Below are 19,396 nucleotides of genomic sequence, written 5' to 3' on the forward strand. Positions count from 1 at the left end.
ATTGTATTTAATGAGGGAAACATCATTCTGTTCACCAGTTTAACACTAAAGATGTTATTTATCTTTCTATTAATTATGTTCCTGGAACAGGATAGATTTTCTTCCATTCAAAACTACTGAGCAACTTCAGTTAACTTTCCTATAAACTAAGTGTTCAGAGTGAAGAAAGAGTTCATCTTAAACTTGCAAAAATCTAAAATAAAAAGAATGATAAAAAATATTTTATAAAACAGCCTAAGGTCTTCAAGCTTTATATCAAACTAAACTTAAAATGTACTTAGAAAAATTTCTTTGATAAAGTTCTATGTACAACTGACATTTATGACGATTCTTTGGAGATAGGGCAAGATATTTTTAATGTGTGTAGCCCTTTCATGTATAATGACTAAATATTTTAAGAGTTTTTAAATAGTGTATTAGCAAAACTTCTGAATTTTTTATATTTAAAGTATTCAGTTATATAATAAAACATAGAACCTATTTTAAACTCTATTTCTAACGGCTGCTCAAAATGAAGGGAACTATGACAATCATCTAAAGAACTTTATGTAGGTCGGCCTTAAGCTATGCTGATTAAATTAGCCGCAGGAGACTGTTGGAAAGCCGTGTTCACTAAAATCCGTTGTGAATACTGTTTTGAAGAAAGAGGACAGTAGATGGTGCTCTTTGAACACAAAAATCTTGAAGTGACTAAGCTGTTTGCATCAGATCTTAATAATCTCTGTTTCTAATGGTGATTATATGGGCATTTCTTGGCATAACCATCAGCATCTCATACTCACTGCTCTGTGAAATGCGCAGTGCCGTCTTCTGGGCTCCAACAGGTGTCACAGGGCTGTTTTCAGCTGTGAGTTGCATGAGGTCATTGATGATGGCTTGCTTGTCAACTGATCCAGCCGGGGCGCCTGGCCTCGTGTCTGGGAAAAGCTGTGGTAATTGGCTATTCTGCAAATCATCCAAAATTTCCTCCAAGTTGTCCAGCTCGCTGCCAGGCTGTAGTTAACAAACAGAAGAGTTTAACCCAGCCCCACTCTAAAAGAGGGCACCACAGGCTCATTCACCATTAGACCCAAAGGATGAGGCACCACAGCCAAGCCAGAGACGCAGATACACGTATACCTCATGCCTAACAAGCAACTGATCATCTCTTAAAAAATCAAACTGACAAAGGACAAATAAATTAATCTCTTGTTCCTCAATTTTCTCATCTGTAAAAAGAGAAATAACTGAATTAGAAAGAAAGCTTTCTTCCAGCATTGTTCCTTGGCAACATACAAATTCTCCTACATTTTAGCCAAATAATTATGAGTATGCACATTTCTAACTAGAGTGTACCATGGCTTACAGTCCAGGTCTAGGTTTGGTGTCTAACTATTCCTAAGAAATACCAACAACAAAAAACTGTTAGAAAATATGATCCAAATTCATACTAAATCAATATTTAGTAAATGGCCATTTCCTTACAGGACCTTTTTTTTTTTGAAAGAGCATGGGGTAAAATGCAAAATAAGCCTGAAGTAAGCTTGAGCAGGTAAGCACTGCCTTCTCAATCTGAGTGGTGTTCTTTTCTGCTTGCACTTTCAGTTTTGAATGACACTGGCTTTCTCAGTCACTTACCAGCTTAGGTGACAAAATGTAGGGAAGCAGAATAAAAACACTTTGTCCCCAAACACAGAATCTATTAGTCTGACTTCACAGAAGCCATAAAAAATGTTTTGTAGGGCTTTTCCCTTTATTAATAACTCATTTCAATTACCAACATTAAAATAATAAGGTAAGTATCACTACTATTTCATACCGAGTACTTCACTTCTAGAAAGCTCAAATGATGTCAAATTCTTGTAAGCAGACTCTATGTGCCAAGTATTTAAAATCAAACAACACCAACCACACAAAATGGGTATGTTAAATGCTAGGATTGCTTTCTAGTGAAGAAAGTGGTAGGAATGATTCTCTTGATGTATATCTGGAAAAAACATTAAGTTAGGCAATTTCCCCAAAGCCACTGGATGGACTTTTGAATCCTTGATCATGACTAATCTTTTTATCTACAATGGCAATTCAAATGAAATAGCTTATATTTGATAGGAGGTATACTTAAAACAGAATGGCTTATAGTCTTCTTCTATATACAGTTCCTATTCCCCACGTAGGGGCTGGGCTTGTTCAGGTTTTTGCAGTTTATGGCAAATGTATTAACTATATAAGAAGTCTTTAACTGCACATATTTCTTAAGAAGGATAAATTGAAGGCCATTTTACTTGATTTTAGTTAGCCACCCATTTCTAACAAAAAACAGAGGCATATTAGGTGAGGGTTAGGTAAATAAAGTTAGCATCCTGAAGCACAGACAACTCCTTAGGAAGGCTCCCTGTGTCCCCTCCAAGGACAGAACACCAACTTCTCAGCTCATTACTGTTTCTTTCACTGAGTCCTAAATGACGCCATCTACACAGTGGGGCCATGCTGCATTCAGAAAGCTACATTTTCACATGCTTACAGGAACCCAAAACCCTGTGGACTCTTGTCACCTGCCACTAGGGTACATACTCATTGGGTTAAATGGTGGGCAAAACCGTTTACACTTCTTGAAAAAACATTTAATAGCCATCTCTTCTTCCTTTTTTCTGAATGCGTATAGATGATTTTGTTAATTTAAAACTGCATGTGAAGTGACTCCCTTGTAAATCTATTTTTATCATGTTGAGCTGAACACATAAGGTATAAATATCAGTATAAACACTTACTGCTCTCCAAGGACAGTGCCTGAAACATATAGCAATGGACACTCAGCCAATCCGATGAATTCCTTTAATCACATTAACTTGTAATTTAAAAAATCTTTCCAGGATCAGTGAAATTTCTCATAGAAATTTCTATAATTTCTTAGAAAAATCCATGATAGTTGTGTCACAAAAATTTTAAGCATAGAGATAAGAGGTTTAAATAAACTCTGAAGTGTATTGCTGTCCTATGAACTTCTACTACAAGGTTGCCTTGTGTAGAGTACTTTAAAAAGTGGTCCTTGTAGCTCATTGTGTGCACGGGGGTAAGGGAGGTGAGCTGAAACGGTGGTAGTCAAGTTCCTTCTGAGACCACTTTGCAGATTGCCTTGGATGAGGAACATCCACAGAGGTAGGATCATATCAACAATGAAAATAAAGCATATCATTTTCCTCCATGATGCCCTTATATTTATTTGCCCGCAGCCCCAGATATGAGTAAAAGAAAGTTCTTACAATGTAGATTAACAGCTGCCTGGGTCCAAACTCTTCCCTTTCCTTTCTACCTTTAGTGTACTTGAGCAGATAAAACTACACTTTAAACCTCTTGCAACAGAAAAATAACTATCACAGTTCACTTGGGGCTATAATGACAGGATTTGTGATTCTTCCTTTGTGACCTACTCTTGCGTCCAAGACGATGGGTTTAAAATACATCTAATGTTATATGTCATTAGACAAATAATGTTAAAATATATTTGGATGGTTTAAATCCACTCATCATTAAAAAAAAACAATTAGAAAAATTTAAATCTATTATTTTCCTTGATTTATTTTTTAAAAAGCATGATTTTCAAATTCTAATCTTTGCCATGTTAAGAGTTGACTAAATTCAACTGTGGATCAGTCTAGCTCTGGCCAGTAACTAAGCACTTTCATTTATTTGTCTTAAGAAAGCTATGCAGGAGCTTCTTGGTACTATATTCAAAAGGAATTGGTTCTTTGGAGACCCAGAACTCTGGACACTCTCTGAAACCATTCAGCTTACCATCAGAAAAATGCATTATGAAATTTTCCCCACCAGAGATAGTATTGTGTTGCTTGTGTTTATTTCTAGTCAATTTTTGGAGTACATATTTAACATTAATGGCCTTCATTTTACTTTAATGTTCTTCAAGGAGGTAAAGTTCAGAAAGTCTGTACCTCTTCTGTTGTTTAGCAATAAAATTTGATGACGATGACATTTCCTTCTGGAGCCATGTAAGTTCTGGAAGGGATGGACTTGATCACATTAAGTTTCTGATCAAACATTTCCTCCCTTAAAATTTCGAAAGCATTAATTTTCATCAAAAGTTCTTCTAGTCCCTATCCACTTTGCTAGGCATGATTTCTTCACAAGACAAAAAGATTAATGCCTTCCTTTAAAATGCTTTGCCAAGATACTTCAAAGTTTTGCTTAGGCATCTATTCGAATGCTCAAATTAGCCACATCAATTTGAATAGTTAGTTTAAACTATTTCAGGCAGAAAATGAGTCAGAAAGATTCTTACAAGAGTTCTACAAAATGAAAATTGGACTTGATTTCTTTAATTTTTCATTTTTCTGGTTTTATGAATTTTTCATGTGTCAAATCAACTTGTTCTCCGGAGGAACTATATAGAGCACATGCATTTTAATAACATAAGTATTTTAATAAATTACAAGACACTTTAAAAAATTTTAAATAAAAAGTGTAATTTTCCCACATTTTCCTAACATAAAATTGTTAAAAAACGAGAAGACAATTCTACTCCATCTGGAGGGAAACTGTCAGGACACTACCAGTTTAAAATATGGTTTGCCTTTCTATTGAAGCCAAATAACAAGAAGAAATTCTTTTTTGGAATATTTATAAATCTTAAGGATAAACGGCCCAGTAGCATTAGGAAGAACAGAAGAGTATCCTCTGGTTAGGTATCAGCATGTTCCATGGTGTACACAGGTACATAACTAAAGTCGGTAAACATATCGGAAATTTTTCTGTCATTGTTTCCTGTTAGTTAAAAAACACTGTGGAAACAAATGTTTAAATACTCTCCTGGTAAAGCCTGCTATTTTAGGTATAATAGTGCCATCGAAGTACTTCCTGTCCTTAATAAGTCAGTGATGGGTTAAACACACACTCAGTTAATGGCTCTTTTCTGAGTCAAAATTTTTAACAGGACAGTTAACTGCAACTCAGGCTCCCTAACAGTTTATCTTACTAAATAAAAAACCTGTTGTAGTCCCTTGAAATGAAAGAAAAGTCTTCAGTGAACATGTTTAGCAGCTAATAGTAGACACAATCTGTTTTGGAGACAGAGAAGGAAAGCAGAAGGTAAGAGAATCAGCTTTTTTCTTGAAGTAAATCATTCTAACTTTGATCTAAATTTAGGTAATGCATTCTTCCTGTGGTAACTTTTCAAGTTGCAATGTTTTTGATGTTAAAATTGCTCTGAAGCAGTATTTTTTTGGTTAAGTTTTAAATGGGAGTGGATTGAGCACGAGACCAGGGACAACTGGGTTTCATTAAGAAAAAAAAATACCATCTATGCATGTGTTGTACACACTGCTTTTCGGTCCACCCAAAGTAACAGACTTGTGCAGATTACACTCTGGGCCTTATGTTCCCTAGGTGAGACAATTTTAGTTAGGAAAATGTTTCTCCTAAACAATTAGAAACTGCAAGGGACTCAAGGACTTAAAAGAACAAAACAAAATGAAACCCTTCTTTTTTTTTGGTCAGTTTCTTGTCTGAAGTTAATGTAATCATATATCTAAATATAGAAATGCCAGTGTCCCCCCTTCTCTGGCCTTCTCAGTCCCTAGGGCCTCAGGCCTGGGATAGAAATACATTTTGCTTATGGAGGGAAGGGCAGCCCCTTATAGCCATTAAGCTAAGGTGGACCTGATGAGTCACCATCTTGCCCTGTGGCATGTGCCAAGAGACCTGAGTGACAGTATCTGTGCTTGCCACTCTGAAGTACCAGTAGTGCTGTGTATTCTAATCTAGAAAACCTCACAGGATTAAAACATTTACAGTGGCCAATATGGTTTACACTGTAGTTTATCCAGTAACTTTCTGCTAAGACCCCAGTTTCCCCCATCTGATGACTTTACGGCATTACAGAATAGCTGTTATATAGAATCTGCACTAACACCTAAGTTTAAGGATTGATTACCAAAGATTTGTGTATAATTAGGCTGTTCCCTTGTGAAGGACACAAAGGCTCAACAAATCCTATTTGCCTTATAGGAATGCTAGCAGCTGTCAAAGTGAAAGAAATAAAGGAAGCTCAGCACTTAGAACCAAGGATGGAGCCCAGCTAAAAGAACAAGTATGGCCTTAGCTTTCCCGATTTCTGCTTTCAATCTAGGCCTGCCTCTGGGTCAGCCTCTGCTGCCTCAGGAGAGTTCAAGGTTACAGCCAGGGGGCAACCCTCTCTCCTCTCTCCACTCAAACACTTAGCCCCTGAACACAGCAACACCTAAAATACCCACTTTCAAAACAGGTTTCAAGGACAAATTAGTGAACCATAAGTAGAAAGTACTATGAAGCTTCTTAGCCAATCATGACTTCAAAGATCTGAAGCGCAGGGCAGTACCAGGGATTGGAGGGAGCCTTGACAGTGTGGGGTGAAGTCCTGGATCACCCAAGCCAGGCACTGAATCCCCAAGGAGATACCTATGCCAAGCATTCTATCAATCATAACTCAGATTTTTTAAATAAAGAAAAATGTTAACTAGTTCACAGTTTCCTTGTGATGTCATTAATTGCTTAAAGAATTTTCAAGAATGTTTCTGATTAATTATCACTTTAGCTGTCCTGGATTTTTTCAGGGAATTAATTGTTCAGATAAGAACAACAGATCATGCACACTACTATTTTAGTTGGATTTATATATGATGGCTCAGATGCACTAACATCAAGTCAAACTTAATTCTATCCATTTCCCCTCAAATACTTTTCATATTGATGCCTTAAATTCTTAAGCATTAATCGTAAGTTTTGGTCAAGAATAAAGAGAGGTACAATCTTTATTAGGTTTGAAAAGCAGTCAACCTCTGATCTTAAAAAGAGAGAAAGGTAAATAAATAATTTAATTCTGCCCTGACAAACCCCAGTATGGAGGAAGTGATTATCTCCAATTTAGGCATCTTCTATTGACAGGGGTCAGCCAACTACAGCTGGCTTGCGGGCTAACTCCTGTCCACCACCTGTTTTTGTATGGCCCATGAACCAAGAAAGGATTTATATTTTTAAAAAACTGAAAACAAATCAAGAGGAGAGTATTTTATGACACACGAAAATTATATAAAATTCAAGTATCAGTATCTTAAGTAGTGTTTTTGGAACACTACATAGTTTACATAGTGCCTATGTCTGGTTTTGAACTACAACGGCAGAATCAAACAGTTGTGGCAGAGACTCAAAATGGTTGGCAGAGCCAAAAATATTAACCATGTGGCCCTTCACAAAAAAAAAAAAGGCCAGCTGACCCCTGTTCTATAAAATTGTCACTCTTCACTAGCTTTAGTGATAATCAACGCTGTTTCAAAGTAAGAACAAAGGAGAAGGCTTATTTTTACCTAATCACCTGAAGCCTCCAAATGGTCCTGTGGAGAGAATGCTTGTGCATATGGATTAGTTCGTGGGGAGAACACGTTGCGAAACTTACCTGCTCACCAGGCTCAAAGCTTGTCTCCTCCTTCTCAGTTTTCATAGCTATTAGTTTTGTGTTATTGACAGGGTCGGTCTTACTGTCCAGTCGCTCTAGTTTGGGGGTTATTTCTGGTAAACCAATATCTTTAGTATCATCTTTATCTAGCAAGTAGCGAAGTAGTGCATTCTCTTTCTTCTTGGGGCTCACTGGCTCTTGTTTAATAGTCACTTCTGAACCAGGAGCTGTGCTATTGGCCTCCTGGCTCAGCTCTTTGCCTGTGGCTTCTGCTGTTAACTTAGCCAAGTCCACAGGGGAACTGCTGTCCTGCAAGAGTCTGTGCAAAATCTTATGCTTCTCCTTGAGCGAAGTTCCATGTGCTGACCCAGGACCAGGCAAGCTCCCTGTGGAGTCCTTGTTTGAGTCCGACAGAGAGCTGGATAAAGGTGAAGGCTCCAGCTGGTCAGATTTGGTGGTCAACAGCTGCAGGAGTTTGGTCTGTCCTTTGCTGTCATGCAGTCTATTCTGTCCATCAGACCTGTCACTGCTCACAGCCTGGGGCACGTTGGGATCATTTGCTTCTTTTTGCTCTCCAGGATGGCAGCTGCTCTCTGCTTGTCCAGTTGTACCTTCAGATGGCTCCCCATAAAGTCCAAAACAGTCTTTGGAGTCTAAGCTTCCCATCTTGCTGAGTGGAGGAGGATTCATATTAACTGGGGAGTTTTGCAAATTGCCCATTTTTAGGTCTGGTGAAGCCAATGATGACCCCAATGAGACCCCGTGCCCCTCACTGAGGGCCTGAAGTGCATTGAGGGAACTGTTGGTGTAGCTATGGCTATTTCCTGTGCTGCTGCAGACTCCCACAGGGGAATGCAAGCTTCCTGCAGGGGAAAACTGGCTGGGTGGGATTCGAGGGCTTCCAGCGACTCCAGGGCTCATGCGATGCCTTGGTGAAAGCATGGAGTTGGGCTGGCCTGGATTCATGCCAGGGCTGCTTTGTGAGGGACTGTTCATTTTGAGTGCATAGTTACTACCCTGAGGAGTGCTTGCTTGCATGCTTGACACATGGTTCATTCCCCCAGAACCACCAAACCTGCCCATGGGCATGCCCATTTGTTCCTTAGGGCCATTGATGGGAAAGTTTATATTGCTATTTAGGGTCATGTCCTGACCTGGGTTCCCACTGCACATGGCCTGATGGGCAGGGCTGCTTGAGCTAATTGGATTCAATGGCTTCCCCATTGTTTGTCCAGTCAGATCTGGATTCATTACACACACATTCTGCTCTCTGTATAGTGAGGAAAGAAATATAAAAGGAAAAATACTTAACAAGTTGTTTTTTTTAAAATTAAGGTATTTGATATACACTCTGATGAAGGTTTCACATGAAAAATAATGTGGTTACTACGTTCACCCATATTATTGAGTCTCCCTCCATACCCTACTGCAGTCACTGTCCATGTAGTAAGATGCCAGTCACTACTTGTTTTCTCTGTGCTACACTGTCTTTCCCATGACCACTCCCACACCATGTGCACTAATCATAATACCCCTCAATCCCCTTCTCCCTCCCTCCCCACTTTCCCTTCCCCCACCCCTCCCCTTTGGTAACCGCTAGTCCCTTCTTGGAGTTTGTGAGTCGGCTGCTGTTTTGTTCCTTCAGTTTCAGCAAGTTGTTCTTAATTGTACAAAACAACATGGCTTCTTTTGTTTAAAAGAATGTACTACAACTAAAGATAATACCTTGATGAAACAATCTGCAATTATGGACAAGACTGAACATGTACAGTTTTGGAGCAAGAGGCATGCTTTTCAGTCAACTCATTAAGATGTCTGCGGCTTTTGAGGGGGTATGTTTAGATTTGACTACTACCATACTGAAATGTTCGTTAACAGACATTAGATATAATACATCTTTCTCACTAAATGGTATATTAACAACTGAAAGCTTGTGGCATCTTAAAGAAATGACCCAGAAGAGCAGAGCTGTCTTCAATTAGCTAGACACTACAATTCCTAACAACAGACACATCTGTAAGCTCAGAGAGCTATGATGTGTACTACTTGGCTCAAGGAGAACAGCAAACTTTGGGGGAAAAACTTGCCCCTGTTAGAAACTCTGCAAGATCTATAGGCAATTAAGTTACCAAAACTGTTTAGAATTAGATCACCTTGTCTGACAGATGCCCCCATCTGCGTCCCCTTGCCAAGTCCAAGCAAGAGCCTCCAAGACAGACAGCATGGGCCAGAACTTGAGAGTGACCTTAATCTGTGATCTTATTCTCCAGCTTCTAGACAACTCCAATCCAGTCCCTTGCGAGCGACTGAAAGCAGGCTAATGGAGCTCAGTGACTTTCTAAGCCCTACGAGCTTTAACTCACAGCCTTGGCAGTCGCCTGGGAGTTGCCACATGTGTTCACAAATCCAAACAAAACAGGTTTCACAAATTGTCAAACATCAGTTTTCAGTTAGGGGGGTGAGATCTGGCACATCTGTAATCACTTCCAAATGGTTTCAGTATGAGGTCAGATTTATTAACAGTTGGCAAACAGGGCTGCCTGATTGTTTTTATCCCTAAATAAGAAGTAAATAATTGAGAAATATAATAAAAGGGGACTTTTTAACCAGAGTAACTTTATATATTTTCTGATAGTACCTCATAAAGTTTTATATAGCTCATACATAAATATGTAACTTGAAATATAATCATTTTCCTAAGTTTATGCTTTAAAACAATATAGTTTGGGACACTTATTTTTAAATTAACAATTTTCTTTACTTGTATTTTTATGGAGATGATTATTACACTTCAATTTAAAGTCTAATGCCAAAAAGTTGATTTAAACGTGAGAATAAAAATCTAAAACAGTCTTTCTAAGTATATATATTTGAAAGTTTCAGATATCAACACAGAAGAGCAGAAACCATGCTAAGAGCTTCACTATTCCTGTCCTGCTGTGTCATTATGGGGAACTTACCCATTTCCTTTCTCCGATGTAACAGGCCTGTCATGCCAGGGCAAAGTGGGTGCTACCTGTGTTCCTCCAGCTGGGTCTCAAATTCACTAGTATTAAGGCTAAAATTCAAAATGCACACTCTACTTTGCTGGTACCATGAGCTGTCTTTTAGTCAACAGTTAATAGCAATTTCACTTTATAGTTTACATGCCAGGGATTGACCAACACAATGTCTAACAAACCTCCAAAGCTCTAGGATGATTTGTTGCTTTTGAAGTATTTCCTCTTAACCTGGGAAGGGAAAATGATTTCTTAGAACTAGGATTACCTGTGAAGCATATGTAAAGATATTACAAGCTGAGGTTCATTAGTAGTCTGAGAACGGATGAGTTTGCTCTTTGTTTGCGCAGCAACAAGAGTGCCATCAGACAAGGAAAACCGGTAAATCTGACTGAATGCCAATCCTTGTCTCAGCACTGCAGGCAAGCAAGGAAACAGAAAGCAATTTTAGGAAAAAAAATCAGGAGGCGGCGATGGGACAAGACATAACAATAGCAATAAACTTCAATAAGTTTAATAGTTTCCACCTGGCATATTAAAGAGTTACTTTATAAGTACTATCTGATGATGTTATACATTTTAAAAGCATGTTTGCTTTTCACTCCAAATACCAATAAATTCACTATCTTTGTTTTTTTAAAAATGAAGCTTAGACTCTCAAACTATGTTCTTTTCAAAATCTTCAGTACCGTGGGCAAATTAGAGTATAAACAATTTATTAGCTCAAAACACGCTTAACAATGATTTTTTCAAAGTGTTAGAAAATAAATGCACTTGATACCTCTAAAGGGTACAATTTGCCTTTAATTTCTCTTTGACCTAATACATGTATTACAGTAAAATTTATGACATTGAATGTATTTTCAGAATATTTATCTTTGGGTTATGTACTGTTCAACTGATCATCTCACACTACTTCCTGTTCCCCAATTCTGTTTCTCAGTGTGTAAAGATTATTTCTGAAGTTAGGACAACAAGAAGTAAAAGTCAGAGGAATCTTTTCAGAGAAAAAAAAGGTTAAATAGAAAATGGAAACAATACAAGAGCAAATTTTAGTGACATGGAGTTGGTTTAATTTCTCAATGAAGAATCAGGTGTTTCCATTTTCAAGACAACAGCAGCAAATGTAAGACAAATCAACTAGATTAAAATAATCTGTCTAAAAATAAAATTTCAGATTTTATTTTAAAACTGTCAACTACTGCATATTAAAAAAGAACATTATGGTTCAGAAAAAAAAAGTAGCCACATAATTTAGTTACCTCTTAAACCATTTTAAGAAGAACACCGTGTTTTTACCACAAAATTTTCAGCACAAATTTTGTGGGTTAGCCCCAAATCCACTGAGCAGACTCACCATTCCACAAAACTGCAAAAAGGCAGTGGGGAGACGGGAAAGAGGAGGGAGGGAAGTTGCTGACACACAATGTGGATTCTGATTTCTTAGTAAAATTTCACTTTGAGCAATTTCCCTAATGAAATCCCCTTCACAGTTTCAGTTACATGCAGCTTTTAGGCATTACTTTCTGTTGCATGAAGTTACTCTGAAGAGGCATATGTACAATGGATTATGTACATCTTGCTTTGCACAATAAATATGTTCCTAATAGGTAGCATAAATATACAACTTTTATAATAGGGTTCCTATTCCAAAGAGCTTGTAATTTCAGAATTTTATCTGACCTTAAGGTTTTCTATTTCCAGTTGGTCTACATCAAACATCTCTACTCAGTAGATACGTGTAAGCATGCAACAGAATGCATTTAGTAAGCTTCTCAATTTAAACAAAAATGTCTAGTAGATATTTAGTCAATGCAAATGATTATACTTGATCTTAACCTCTTTCATACATTTTGTTGAAATGTATTTCACACGTTTTGGAGTTTCCTTTCAGTGGGTCCCATCTCTTTAAACCTAGCACAGTGCCTGATACATCTCTATAAACCCTTTTTGTAAGAAATCAGGAAACTATAGAATTAAATGTAGGACATTGCTACTCAGGGTCCAGGGACACTGAACACGTTTGCCATGGTGATTTCTTATTCTTTGTTGTTGCTATTCTTTTTTTATTTTAAACCAGATCTAGTGAAACAGTAGGTTAAATATTGATTTCTGTCAAATGTAGCATCTTTATTTTCTCTTATTCTTTCCAACTTAAAGAAAAATGCTAAAAGATACAGATTGTTGGATTATGTGCTTATTTCTAAGAAATAAGGATAAGAAAGATTAAAAGGAGGAATAAAAGGAGGGAAAAGTCAGGGAACTGGGAGAGAGGTCATTTACTATGATTTTTACTTTTTCATCAGTGATCTGAAAGCATAAAATCTAAATTAACACTGGTATAAAGTACTGGTAAAATGGCAAGGTCACGGGTGCACATTAAAAGGAAGAGGACAAACTAAAACCCTGTTTTCAATGATGTGTTACAAATTTCTTCTGCAATGATGTAGACAGTTTGCCAAATGGAGTTGTGAGGCACCCTGCACTGCCCCGGGCCCTTACAGGCAGCCTGGCCCCTGGATGGCCATTCTGTGGAATCTCCTACCAGGTGTCCCTTGCCAGGACACAGAGCACCATGGTAGGAGAATCCAGCAACTAGAAGGAAAAGTGTCTCCTTCCCCCACTTAATAATTAAGTGGGGAGAAAAGGAATTTCTTCTTTTTTCTTGACAATTTAACAAAAAACCCCAGAACACACTTGAGGAAATGTGACCGTGGAAAGAACTCTGGGAGCAGCATGCAGAGTGACTGCCAGGATGGGCCTCAGGTTCACCTGCTTCGGCCTCCCCACCTACAGCGTGAGAGTCCTAAAGCCTACTTCACAGGCCACTGTGAGGATCTGCGAGGTCAAAACACGTCAGAGGGACAACGCCAGACAAAGACCTGAGGGCTGCTGTTCTTACTGAAATATGACTGTGACGTCTTGGATTTAGTTTCAGCTGCCCCACTATTATTTATGTGACCTCAGACATGTCCCTTCATCTCTTTGGGCCTTCCTGTGGTATCTACGCCTCTTACCAAGTGTCCAAGACATGTACCTTCATCTCTTTGGGGCCTTCCTGTGGAATCTACGCCTCTTACCAAGTCTTACCAGAAACATCTGGGCAGTCTTCAGTGGTCATCACCTTGGAGGGTGGGCTTAGGATCTCACTATCACCTCTATCAGGAATTCACTTGCTCTTGCAAATTTCATTTCACTCTTATTTCCAGATTTTCCTTATGATTCAGAGACTATTTCTTTTGATATCAGATAGTGCCTTCCTGTGGTGTTTCATACATCTAGAAGCCTTAGTATCAAAGAAAGTGACCTCTCCCTTTCCTTTCACCTGTCTTTCTGGAATTACCTCCTCTTCGTTCCTGCATCACGTTCTTGTGCCTTACCAGTTCTCCCATTAAACATTTCTTCAGATGGCAACATCTTCTGGGCCAAATGATGGATGTACAGATGAACACAAAAAGTCAACAGATATCCAAGTCCCCTGAGGGGAGCTTCAGGAGTCACTGTTACAGAGAAACCTCCCACAGGGAGCAGTAACTGAGCAGAACCAATTTCAAGGAAAATATCATTTAGAGATGCTTACCTTCATGATGATGCCTCTTAGCATAGGACACAGATTCACCCTCATGCTGTGCATGGAACTTCTGAATGCACCTTCTCACCAGGTCCTCCCAGCCTGGTTTCATGGCTGCCCTCATGGTGCTGGTATCCAGTGATGTGATCTTGCCTATTAAGTATCAGCAAGCATTATACTTACATACCAATCTATTATTTATACAAATAATGAAATTTTAAAAAGATAACACTTATTTATTTAGAATAGATGGCACAAGTGCATGGACCAAAGGGGGGAGACAATAAAACTCAGCGCCCCACCTCTCCTGGGCTCCAGCCCTCTGCACCCCCATTGCCACCACAGGCACTAGAGTAGTTCTTCACGGTCTTCCAAACATATTCCTCGCACTGACAAATACATAAGTATCCTGAAGTTATTTCTCTGGTCTTCTTGCAAAGCAAACTTACCTTGGAGATCCTGGCGAGTAGTGAAGCTTTCTGACGAGGGAAGAACTGGTCTTTCCTTCATGGGAACCCTTCTTGCCACACAGATCAAGCAGGACTGCAAATCTTCAATCATATATAGTGACAGTTACCATATTAGGCTTTTTTAGCAATTCAAACAAACTCAAATGTACCTATGGTAGCAGAACCTTGCAAATCAGTAACAGCGCGAGTGACAAAACACCATGCACCTTTGCTTCTCACTGGCTTCAGTCTGTCCTAAACTGAAGTGGGAAGCAGCTGGGGGAGAAGGCTGTGCTGCACTGCCTGAGCTGGGGCTGAGGATAAACTGCTGAGCCACATGGCATGTGATGGAAGTATATCCACCATGGTAGAGGTAACAATCTGAAACCATCTCCCCAGGGACGGAAAAGAATGTAATCCTTTCTTACTAAATGGCCAAAAGCAACCACCAGTTCAATTCACAAGGAAGTACAAAGATGAAAACTAAAATCTGATCTTCTGCTTTGTCTAGGGTTTGCTTTATGTATTTTCAGTTCACCAAGATAGAAGAAAACTAGATACCTTCTACCAACCTGTGTAAATACCCCTACAAAGGCAATATGCAACTGAAGATGGAGAATATAAACTGAGCCTAGACCCAAATTCAGATGACATATCCTAGGAAAGGTAGCGTTTGCCAAAGCAGCTGCCTTATAGCTTAGAATTGGCCATGGCTAGTGTCTCACGTAGCCAATGCTAATAAGCATTTATTCCTCATCCCATTGCAATTACTTTATTCATCTGTATTCACTTCTGGAGAACAGGGAAATGTTTTATTTATCTTTGTAACATGTAGTGCACATTGCATGGCCCTTTTAATTTAAAAAATGCTGGCTAAAAAAATTGTCTCCTCATATCTTATGTCATTGATTTATGAGTGTTTACTTTTAAAGTTCTTTAAACATATCCAGTAATAAATAGTATCACAAAATTAAATGTAATCCTCATTCTCAAAATAGTAAGAGCTAAATTTTTGAGTACTTACTATAAGACAGACATCCTTTTAGCTGCTTTATAGTCTCCCAATTCATTTAATCCTCTTAGCAATGCTCTGAGGAACCACTTAACAGAGTAAAAGACTAAAGTTTGAGTAAGTTGCCCAATATCACACAAAACTGGTGAAGCCAGGATTTGAATCTCAGTACACTATGGCTCAGAAGCCTTACTCTCATGCTATAGCATGTTAACATCCAGAATCAAATTTTAAATATACAAAAAATGTTTAAGTATACGGCACAAAATCATAAATTAGCTCAGCCATCATTTTTTATATTGCTTTACAATTTTATCAGGGATGGATGATTTAGCAGCACTTACTCTATTGCAGAAGAGGGAAAAATCACTTGACATTCCATTCCTATATAAAATCTAACTTGAAAAACTGTCATCTATGACAATTCTATTACTTTCTTTCCAACAAAATTTAAATAAAAGAATTATTTATTTGTTATAAAAATGGATTCCTGCTGTACATATACCATATTTTTCACATGTGAATTTTTTATATCAATACATATACTTCTTTAACATAAAAAAATTACATATTTTTTAAGAAAATGATTAAATAACTACAGATCTTCATAATGGTATTATATCCCAATAAATCCACCATAAACTAAAAATATCATTAAGTCAAAAATGCATATAATAAACCTAACCTATTGAATTTCGTTGCTTAGCCTTGCTTACCTTAAATGGACTCAGAACTTCCACCTTTAATTGGGCAAAGTCATCTAACATAAAGTTATTTTATAATAAAGTGTTGATAACCTCACGTGATTTATTGAATATTGTTCTGAAAATGAACAGAATGGTTGCATGGGTGCAGAATGGTGGTAAATGTATTGATTGTTACCCTCATGATGGCGTGGTTGACCAGGAGCTGTGGCTGCCCAGCACCAGGAGAGATGATATGCCAGAAGTCTGCAGCCCAGGAAGAGATCACAAATCAAAATCTGAATTTCAATTTCAACTGAATATGCACCACCATAAGTCAGGGCATTTCTGTAGTATTAATGCCAGTCATGGTTCAGGCACATTCATTCCATCCTTATATTCTGATACTTGTACTCTTGCCTTTTAGAGTTAACTAATATTCAGAGAGATCAAGGTGCTTGCCCAAAGTCGAAGAGCAGGGAGGTGGCTGAATTAGGAACTGGCCTGTCTGATTATAAAGCCTACAGTGTTTCTACTCACCAGTGGTCCTCAGCTTTACCCTGTCTGCTACAGATGCAGAATGCACTCTTCAGTATTGTCTCATACTGCAGCAAGTGACACTTCAGTGTGGGCTGGCTTGCTTGGGGTGAAGGGGGTGGGCACTACATCAGCATCTCTTTAAGAGGCAGAGAGCCTAAGAGCTTGTAGTTTGAAAACCTTTCTATTCCCCACTCTCATCTCTATTCTCTCCCAAGTATTATTCTAGTACCATATTCTGGACCCAGCATACATGGATAAACTATATGGAATCCATTTATTCCTTGAAAGTATATGAAAAATGTTGTTTGTTTCCATGTGCATTTCTCTAGGGTTGTGGCTCTTAGCTTGCAGTAGCTGTTCAGAGGAGCCTAGGATCCCTGAGGTCAATCACTAAATGAGCTGAAGATAGTGGGGTAGCAACTAGCCACATGTGACCATTTAAATGTAAATTTAATCAAATAGAAACTTTGGTCCCTCAGTTACATTGTTGAAATTTCAAATGTTCAATAGGCACATGTAGCTTGTGACTGCTGCATTTTTGGACATTGAAAATATGTAACAATGCCATCACCACAGAAAACTCCACTGGATAGCACTATTTTAAAGACTGAAAAATTGAATTTGTCACAAATATTGTTGAATAGGTGAAAAGAACACAGGAACTGCCTCTAAAGTTTTCTTCATGTGGTCACTTACTTTAGATTAAGAGTGAAAGAAGCAGCACAGAAATAAATACATAGATATATAAAATATCCTAGAGATGCCCTACCTTCTCCTTCTTCTTTGATGGACTTTGGTTGAGAAACAGCAAAACACTGCATAGTTTCGTACTTCTGATGTGCTTCCTGGTTATCATGACCTTCCTCTTCTGAATCAGGTAAAGGTTTTACCAGCATCCGACAATTGAAGGTATGGCTGTTACGCCTAGGAGGTTCTCCAGACCAAGATCCCCCATTCACTGAGTAAGGCAAAAGTAATCCAGTATGAAAAAGAAACTGACATCAGACTCACTGCTGTGGAATTATCAAAACGATGTAGGAAACATATGATCACTTTACCTTTCTATAGCACTTATACATTTCTAAATAATTTCATAATCTGGAGGGGAAACGTTCTTGGCTTAATGTTCTAACAATGTGGGAATTTCTTGGGATTTTCACAATGTCTTTTACACTTCTTAATCTTCACCCTGACTCACTCCCTTCAAGTTCAGGCCTTAAATATTTATTATTAGAATACCACAGTTCGCTATATTCAGTTTTCCCTAACTTTGGTTTCTTGGAAATTTAGTTCAATCTACTTGCAGTCCAGTTTTAGGTATCTACCTGCCCCCCATGCTCAAAAATCTGGAAGTGGCATCAACTGTAGCATGCATTAAATTCTTTAGAAAAGGATTTAAACTTGATGTAGCAGAAGTATGAAGTCCATTTGAACTGATAAATCAAAATCCCACTAACCAGCCCCATCTTATCCATGTAACCAGATCTTTCCTATTGCCCAGCACAAGCCTTCCCCACCACCCTCTATACCCAGTTCCCATAGATTACCTTTGCTCCAGCCACCGTATCTAAAAGTCAGACTGCCTCTACTTCTCCTATTCACATTACTCCTGCTCTAAAGTTGAGATCCTCCATGTGTTTAACCAACTACACTAGGAACCTCACACTACCTCGTCTTGCAGATTTTTCCCTTCTGAAATCTTACAGAAATTTCAGTGTATATTCTATAACTTGGCTGTTGCTGAAATACTCTATTGTAGTCGTTTCTGTCTCATGTATATTTCCTCAGTAAGACTGAAAAATCCCTGAGGATACATTGCCAATGTCACTTATTTCTTTTCACGTGGAAAAACTCCATCATACGTCTTCTCTCTTTTAGTATAAATACTCAGACATGTATATATTAATTCAAGAAAGAGACAATAAAAGAGAAGAAAGATCATTTTGGGGGGGAATGCATTAGAGAAATAAATGAAAGAAATAAAAGGATGACTGATTCTGAGAAGTGCAGGGCATTTAATGATCACCAGATCAACGTCCTCATTCTGCAGGTGAGAAAACTCATGTCTAAAGAAATGTTCGGGTGAGAGCTAAAGGAGCTGGAAACAGAACCTATCCTAATTCCCATTTTTGTCTGCTTTTCTTCACTGTTCCTATGCTTTATCTAAAATATATTAGGACTGGTAGGATAATGAAAGAGGGGATCCGAAAAAGGGCCAGTCATAAGATAAGCTGATGAACATTCTCAAAAGTCACTAGGTAGAAAAAGCACAGAAACACGGAAGGTATCATGGTGAATGCAGGGCTCAACCCACAGCCACTGGCTGTAGAGGAATATAAAAGGAAACAAACCCTAGAAAGAAAAAGGAATGCTAAGTTAACTATAAGAAACTGCTTTAGAATTATAGAAGGAATTGTAGCTAGCTTTACATTCCATGCAGACTTTGGGGAAGTTTACTGCACTATCAGCATTCTTAAAAGCGTATTTACATAATGGAGACTTCAAAGAGTAATCAAGAAGAAAGAAAATAGAGTTCTTATTAACATAGGTTAATAAGTAATTTGAAAGTATAAAGAAGTACAATTTAAAGTAAAGCAAAGAGCTCTTCAGACAAGTGAATTAATATATTAATAGCAAACTAATAAGTATAGGTCCTTTGAGGACATCATAAAATTAATAGAGATTTGAAAATATTAGTTACTTGAAATAAAAAATCCCATTT

The 19,396-nt window shown here is 38.1% G+C and overlaps 1 protein-coding gene across 13 annotated transcripts in view; it reads right to left on the bottom strand.

Moving 5' to 3' along the window:
• Positions 1-19,396, bottom strand: part of NCOA2 (nuclear receptor coactivator 2) — a 289,669-nt gene that overhangs the window by 33,911 nt on the left and 236,362 nt on the right. For all 13 annotated transcript variants that reach the window (XM_036998040.2, XM_036998037.2, XM_036998034.2 and 10 more), the window contains 6 exons: positions 17,444-17,632; positions 14,440-14,541; positions 14,000-14,143; positions 10,688-10,835; positions 7,421-8,690; positions 783-993 (listed from right to left, as the gene is read on the bottom strand). In XM_036998040.2, coding sequence (XP_036853935.1) covers positions 783-993; positions 7,421-8,690; positions 10,688-10,835; positions 14,000-14,143; positions 14,440-14,541; positions 17,444-17,632 — 2,064 coding nt within the window. The remainder of the gene's footprint in view (positions 1-782; positions 994-7,420; positions 8,691-10,687; positions 10,836-13,999; positions 14,144-14,439; positions 14,542-17,443; positions 17,633-19,396) is intronic.

This window comes from Manis javanica, chromosome 2 (genome assembly GCF_040802235.1).
Source record: "Manis javanica isolate MJ-LG chromosome 2, MJ_LKY, whole genome shotgun sequence".
Lineage (NCBI taxonomy): Eukaryota > Metazoa > Chordata > Mammalia > Pholidota > Manidae > Manis > Manis javanica.